This window comes from Gasterosteus aculeatus, chromosome 13 (assembly GCF_964276395.1).
Source record: "Gasterosteus aculeatus chromosome 13, fGasAcu3.hap1.1, whole genome shotgun sequence".
Taxonomy (NCBI): domain Eukaryota; kingdom Metazoa; phylum Chordata; class Actinopteri; order Perciformes; family Gasterosteidae; genus Gasterosteus; species Gasterosteus aculeatus.
Genome location: NC_135701.1, coordinates 9,221,653 through 9,229,828, shown reverse-complemented (window position 1 = coordinate 9,229,828; position 8,176 = coordinate 9,221,653). Strand labels below are relative to the sequence as shown.

The window sequence follows — 8,176 nt, the reverse complement described above, 5'->3', positions numbered from 1 at the left end:
TCCAAATAAATAGAGGATTTGTAACTCTTTAATTCAATTAGAAACAAGCAAATAAACCAGACTGCTGGTTTAGAAAATTATCTCTCTCGATGAGAACAACAGCAGCCTGTATGTGACGCGATGTGTACTCATTGGTTCTTTCTCACCGAACCACAAAGATCATTAATGATGTGAAGAAAAATCAATTTCAGTCTTTATTTGGATCAGTTGTTTTGTCCTTTACACACTTTTGTTATGCTGTCTTACCCCTACAGCAAAAACTTTAGAAAATTACTTTTTAGGTTAAGATATTTAAGACATATTTCATGTCAATACCTCATTGCACGTGGAGCATTATCATCGTAATAATTAGAATATAAATGAGTGTGTAAGTTGTTGTATTTAAACAGAGATTTTTTCTTTGGTGTGAGCACAACTGAAAACTTGTTATATATGTTTACCGTAATAGTTGCAATGTCCACAAGTGGCAACATGTAAGTCCTACATGCACATATGTATGAGCAGTCAGCACATCTGGAGGTTTAGTGTTTTCATTGCGGCGTCAGGAATCAGCGATTGGAATGTTCTCCACCTCTAATCTGACATTCAGGTTTTACATGGCCAGCTAGCGGGGCAATAATGTCCCACCCATCGCCTAACCGGAGAGCAACAAGGAGTAAGAAGTGCATTTGACCTCATCTTAACATTTCTGAGACTCCCAGCGGTTCAGCTCAGCAGACGGCCTCCACTCTCTCAGCTCCCGTGGCCTGATGGCCCGCGGCTCCAGCAGCACCAGAGTACACATGGTGTGGATTACTCTCTAAGCACTGCTGTGGCTCCCCACAGCCATCCACCTCCATGAATAGTGGTAAAATCATCAGCAAGGGACCTTCTTACTTACTTCCTCTAAATAACGGCGTGTACGACGAAGTGACATGATTAAGAAAATTGAAGCTTATAGACCAGTTGAGTTACCGGACAATCGTTTTATTTTTGTTAACTTCTCATTTTAAATGTTACGTTTAGCCATAACCCCTGGCTGATATCGTACACCAAGACTAAAGGCTTGCAGCCATGTCATGTCAGCTCACAATGCTTATATGTGGTGATGGGATTATGTTAGTATTTGCTAATTGGGAGTAAACAAAAGAAGGCTGAAGCTGATGGCAATGCCATTTTGCAGTTATTACATCATACATAAAATCACCAGTCATAATCACCAGAGGAGATGTTATGTAATGGACACTGTTATTTCCATTCATCATGATAAGGACATAAGTGCACGTGTACCAAAAATCTATTCAACAAACAAAAAGGTACAACTCACGTGGACTCCAGGTGGAAACTCAAGGGATCCCCAAAATCATTGGGATTTCTCCCCTGCGAACCATCATTCTGAGACACTTATATGAGTAAGTAAAAAGAAAAAAACATATTTTTTTGTACTGGAGGACCAGTCCAGAGCCCGTTCATGGCAACTCATCCAATAGTTGTAACAGATATAGATTTTTAAGTCCTGACCGACCAACCAACATTTCCGTCCTTGGGGCCGTGCATCTCGCTCGGCTATAAACCAGCCAGATGTTCCTCCCCCCTAAGGATCCCCCTGAAATGCGTAAATGAAGGCTATTTTTTGTTTTCTTCTGCTAATTACACTGGCAGCAGTGTCCCAAATCCGACATCCATTCCAGCTGTCAACTCCCCGCTCCCAGCTGCAGTTTCAAGATGGCTGATAATGACGGGTGAAATGACCTTTGCAATTAGTCCAGTTACATGTGAGTCAAACTGAGCCCCAGAAACTGCTGACAGATTAAATTGCAGATCGGCCCCCGATAAGCCCTCATGCCTTGCAAGACGGGGAAATGACATCTGTTTGGTGTATTTGCTGCTCGCAAGGACGTAATAGCTTGAGGATGAGGTATTTCCATACAGTTAACTGTGCTATGGGGCGAGGAGCCTCTTCTGATTGATGAGGGGCAACAGACAATTGTTTTTCTATGCAGCTTTACATTTGCAGCGTATTTTGATGCTCAGATGTTTTTTGAATGCCTGCTATAGTTAAGTTATTATAATGCAATGAAGTATGAATAATTCTGTCTTAAATTAGCCAAAAGGACATGGACCCTTAAACAAAGTTATGTCCAAACCATAGCTAGTTTTGGTAAGAAGTACATAACTTCTCTCTAATAAAAAAACACAACGATAGAGACGATTGCTCATGTAATTGGAACCCAAGCCTGGCGCAGGCTGATGCACAATGTGATTTAATCTGCAGCTTCATTCAAAGTGAAGTTCTTTCCTTTACTGTGGCTGGTCGGCAGCCCAGGCTTCGAAAGTCAGTTTGCAGTTATTAATCAAAAGGATCACTCATTTAACGTGCGGGATGCTGATCCATGCAGTCAGTTGCATGTCTCTGCAACAACATGTTACAGTATAAAACCTTGACACAATGCATTAACCAAACACCATTTCATGTCTATTAAATGTTCTCTTGTACCTTTCCAGTCAAGTAAACGTAGGCCTCGCGCCAGATAATTAATAAAATGCCACTTTACATCAGCGATTATGCAAAACCAAACCAAAATAACCGTTTCAACTGGCAAAATTCTCTGTTGCCGTAATGGACACCAGCACACGCTCTCTTGATGATAAATGTCATCCGCTCATCAACTGCAGAACAGCAGGGTTTTACGGGGCGCTCTGGTTTTAGCAACACAATCTATTCAGCCTGTTTTGACTGGCTGATTAGAAGCACATTTCCCATCCAATGTCAACCCAACACAAAGGGCAGGATGTGGAATCGGGAGTATAGTGGAAAGTGTGAAACTTCTCTCTCCCTCTGAGCCATCCGAGTACACACACTGATCCCCTTTCATAACTAAACCCCTCTAGCCTCACCAACTTTGGACCTGGGAGTCAATCATGGATCTGGACTGCGTCCCGCGTGCATGGAGGTGGAGACTGGAAGAGACAGAGGATGGACCATCAGACGTCACCATCACCTCCCCATCTATCCGGTCAGACCTCTCCTTCGCCTCACGGCTCACTTCGGGACTGACGGTGATCGGGGATGAGCGACGTGGAACCGTGCGCGCCGAATCATCTGTAAAACTGAGAGTGTTGGATCGTTGGATTCGCAAACTTGCGGAGGGGGGGAGCACCCTTTTGCTTTGCAGTTTGCGCCTCTGCCTCGTTGGATGTTGCGCCACGGCGCACACGCAACAGCAACCTCGGATCTCCATCGCGTTTTTAGCGGCGGGAGCCCCGAGCCGAGCGCGCGGCCCCGTCTCCTCCCCGACCGCCGCGCGTCTCCAGCATGCCGCCGATCAGATGATCCCCGTTGATTCGTCACCGCGCCATGTCCTTGTGTCGGACTGAGCTGGACCATGAAGTTATGGGACGGTCTGACCACTTGTTTGATTCTGCTCAGCGCCGTGCACGCCAGCCGGTTGCTCCGGAGCCGACCGCGGTCCGCGTCCACCGAGAGTAACGGGCGCGCCCCCGAGATCCCCCTGCAGCTCCCGCCGGTTCACATCCGCCTTTCTGTCACTTCCCCGAGCATCGGCGCGGGTTGGGGAGGGACGCTGGCGGGGGGAGACGCACGTAAGAGCCCGTGTCTTTTTTATGCAGTGTCCAAAGTCCCCAAACAACATCCGTAAAAGTCATTTGGCTGAGCTGAGTGTTGCATCTTTTTTCTTAGAATAAATAATATTGTCTGCGTCAAATAGAAAAAATATATTTTATTTTGTATTTTAAATTAGCATTTTAGACAGAATTCGATACTACACAACTCATTTGGAATGGCTTTAGAGTCCGTGATGAGTGATTGAAGAAAGTGGAACTTCCAAGTGGATTCAGGTGCTTGCTTGTGGTGGGGGGGGGGGGGGGATTAGTTCTCTAATCTTCAAATTACTTGGACCTAAAAAGATTCTTCTTGTACTGAACTTCCTCACAAAAGACATAAAGCCACATCTTCACAACAGGTAGCCATACACAATGGGAATAGTTGTCAAAGGATTTACTGTCAATCCACTCAATCTCAAGTAATATTTGCCACGGGGCCACATGCTGGCATCTCCATATTTAATGCAGCTAGTCCACTTGAATTTGCAACATTGGTGCATGACTAACAATGGAATCTATTTCTAACTTCAAATGGATGGATTTCCTTTCTATAAACCACAAACAACATGTATTCCGCATGCACGTGCAGTTTCTGACAGCGATGTGCTGTCAAATATGAAACGCCTTTGTAAGAGTTTCTTGATGCGTTTCAGACCCCACGGAGGAACCAACCCCAAGCGAGTTTGAGGACATGGTGGACTTCATCAAAGGGACCATCAGCAGAATGCGTCGCTCCCCCTTCTCCACCACCTCCTCGCCCTCTACAGAAGGAGTGAGCGGCAGCACTCGAAACAGAAGGCAGAGGAGGAAAGGGGCGACCCAGCGGAGGGGTGGAGGGCGTGGAGGGAGAGCCAGGGACGGGGGAGCTGCGAGGAAGGCCAAGGGAGGACAAGGCTGTGCGCTCAAACAGATCCACCTCAACGTGACGGACCTGGGCCTGGGCTACCGCTCCAGCGAGGAGATGATATTCAGGTACTGCTCGGGGCCCTGCAGGAAGTCGGAGACCAACTACGACAAAATCCTTCACAACCTCGCTCACAACAAGAGGCTTCCCCCTAAAGACACGCCCCCCCAGGCCTGCTGTCGACCCACCGCGTATGACGACGACCTCTCGTTTCTGGACGACAACCTGGTCTACCACACCGTGAGGAAGCACTCTGCGAGGAAGTGCGGCTGTGTGTAGGCAGCGTGAGCTTGTGTCGGGCTTTGTGTGGTTCTCACGTTTGATCCCAACCTTTGGATTGTATGCTGTCGAGGGTTCGTTTCTCCTGACGTGTCTCGCTGTGAGGAAAACCTTCAGGCAGTATGTGGGCACCTGTAGGACCCGCTAAAGGAATCCTTAAGGGGAGCAGGTGTCTTTTTATCCCAAAGCAATAAACCTCATCTTCCTCCAATACAGCTACAGTTTCCTTAATACAGTTTACATCTCTACGTCGCTGATGCGTACAGAGATCTTTTTAATGTTTCCAAGGATACTCAACCCAAATGCCTGATATTATTCAGAAACAACGGATGATTCGGCAGATTTAAGCTTTTACCTGTATAGCACATGCAGTATGGTACGTGGGAAACACACACGTATTAAATGTATTTATGAGGTCTTGAATTTATTAACTTATTGATATTTATTTTTTGTTTTTATAAAAGGGTAAACTGTTATTTATTACTGTAGTGTGATATCTCAGAGTGTGCCAAAGGTTTATAAATAGTAAAGCAGTAACATATTGGGTGGTTTACATTGCAAAACTAATGTATAGGTGCCCTGTGGAGTTGTCTTGTAAACAGTCAAAGTTACGAGTGCAGCCAGTGTTTCTCATCCAAATACGTTGTGTAGCCTTGATTTATAACAAAATAGTTTAAAAGGTTTTCCTCCTGATAAAACATTTTGCAAATCAGATTTGACAAAAAAATATCTTTAAAGTGGACGCTGTGGGAATCGTCATCACCTGCTTTAGCAAATGAAGCACTGCTCATTTGCACTACGAGTAGTCCAACACTCCACAGGACGCCTTTAACTTTCTTCTTCTGCCCAGGTAAGCTATCCTCAGTGGGTTAGCCTTTACAACGTTGCAGTTATTCTGTTTCATTTGAATGCATTATATCCTGTTTTTTGTTTTAACTATGAGGAGGGAAAATACATAAAAAAATGTTGCCCTCCTGATTAAAAGAATAGTCGTTTATTAGCTGCTTATTTTGTGTCCTTCCCTTGGATAAATTGCTGTGTAAATGAAAGAAGTGAAACAACTACAGCTTTATTTTTATACAGTAATTACTATTAAATTGTCTAACTTAATTATTAATAAACGTATTGTACGCAGTGCAGTGTATTCTGATTGGCTGTGGAGGAGTTCAGCAGACAACATTACACCATAGAGTTTTACTTACATTAACAGAAATTAATCTTTGTCACCTTTCTGTGAGGTGGGGGGGGCAAGGGACCGGACGGGACATCAGGGATTTACCTTTGTAATATATGAAGGAAGAATAAAGAATAGACTTTGATGTGATCGAATGACAAAAACAGGATGGAGTGTCCACGCCCACGCTAAAGTAAAGCATAGTACCCATAACAATAAAAGGACGGTGCGGCAAACAGTGATGTGCGGAAGGATGAAAGATAAGTGATTACAACACAAAGAAATCCACGTGGACGATGCACTGCGGAGTTAAAGAGCTAAACCTTACGTTGGCAGAGGAGGGGAGGCTAACGAAAAGAGCATGATTGAAAGATGGCGGCCATCCAGAGAAGACAATGACGTAGTGAGTGAAAACGAGAAGGGATGTTGCTTAGCTGATGTGTCCGGTGGATATCTGATCGTTCTCCTCTCACGTTTCACAGTCCTCCCTTTGCCCGTCTGTGAGTCAACAACCACAGGACTCCATGCAACTCATCATCTCTATAAACAGCCCTGCGATACTGCGAGACATTTTGCAACCAGAGCTAATACGTCCGTCAGGCTCATGAGCCGCTGATTAATACAGTTTGACAGCTGACGTTTCACCGTTAGACGTGTTTCTGCAGTTCTGCTCTGCAGGCACTCCGACACTTGAATTCATTAAACATGTTACATCCCTTGTGCTTGGAATTTTGATGTATTTGGATGTTGAACATATCACCATGGTAACATTATGATGTAACTACAATGGGAACTCGCAAGACCGATAATTTCATAAAATGAAAATGATCTTAAATCAAAATCAGTGGCATGTTGAATTTTATTAGTGGAGTACAGGAGTCACGGCTTTCCGCATCCGTTACTTTCATTTCAAAATATACACAGCAAGTTCATCTATTTTTATGGAACAACATTTTGATGAACTGCAGAGAAAACCGTTGGAGCCGACTGAGCGTCAGAGGATAGTGTCATTAGTCACACGAGTCCACTGCTCTTTTGTTCACGGTGTCAGAGGAGCTTGTAACGAGGGATAATGTTCCTTTGGAGTGAAACACAAGTGTTAGCGGTTAAGAGGATGATCTTTCCAAACAGGTGCTAAATACCGGCAGAACTGTATGCGTTGACACGCTCGTGTTACATCAGGGATTGGTTCACCTAAAGAACAATACGGTTCCTCTCTTACCTTTATGTGGGAGGCTGATGGATATCCAACGTAACCAGAGCGCTGATTCTGGAAAAACTACATTCTTTTGAATTTTCTAAAACCATTTTGAATATAATACTTTGTCTGAGCAGCAGTTGAATTAATTGAGTAGTAGCTAATAAGGACAGTAAAGTTCCTTTTTTATTATGTTTTTCCAAACCAAGAGAGGCTCCTGCGAAAGGTCGACCCGTCTCACTTGCAGGAGAAAAGCCAGCGTTGTTGACGTCTCAGCGTGATGGTTTCAAGATTCACCAGAGATCACCAGAGTTCACCAGGGATCAACGTGGCGCAAATCCCCAAATTGTACAACTGAAATCCGTGGCTAGTTTGGGTTCAAGTGGAAGAAATTGTGGGGCACCGTGAGAAAAGTTAGTAACGGCGGTTGTATCGCACGTGTCCCAGGTCTTTGTGAGAGATCTCAAACCACCGAGAAGCTGTTTGTGCCGCTGCCCTGGAATCTGTCGGCGACTTCATGACGAGTCAATTAGAGACGAGCGCAGAAGGAGACCTCACATGTGGAAACAATACAGCTACCAATTCAAGACGTATGACGACGGCACGGCACCGGTGCCGTCGCTTCCTGCTGTCGAGATCAAAAGGGAAGATTTGTTATGTTCTCATGTTCACTATTTGATTGAATTGAGTTTTGAGTCTTTTAATGTTAAATGTTTAAAAACTTTGTAAACAGAAACAGAGAAAGACGGCCAGTCCAGGGCTCTCTGCGGTTTGGATAAATTCAATTAGAGAGTCTAAAGGAAACACTCGTATTTTAGTGATTTTCACAAGAAACAGGCTGAGCCACAGCTTAGGAAACAGCCTTTGGACCGGCTGCAACACAAAGCAGAGCCACAGAGGATCAACACGGAGGCCTAACAGCCCTGCACGGATCCCAGCCAACTGGCCCATTGCCAAACCTCCAGTCAGGACCACCACCCGAAGGCTCCCCGTCACCACACCACACACACAAAACCCC

General features: G+C 44.9%; 1 protein-coding gene across 1 annotated transcript; it reads left to right on the top strand.

The window, feature by feature from the left end:
- Positions 1–953: 953 nt before the first annotated feature.
- Positions 954–5,917, top strand: LOC120831357 (glial cell line-derived neurotrophic factor-like). Its single transcript, XM_040196755.2, has 2 exons — positions 954–3,582; positions 4,257–5,917. Exons 1-2 carry the CDS (start codon positions 3,366–3,368, stop codon positions 4,784–4,786), a joined length of 747 nt encoding a protein of 248 aa, XP_040052689.2. The 5' UTR covers positions 954–3,365; the 3' UTR covers positions 4,787–5,917.
- The last annotated feature ends 2,259 nt before the right edge of the window (positions 5,918–8,176 follow it).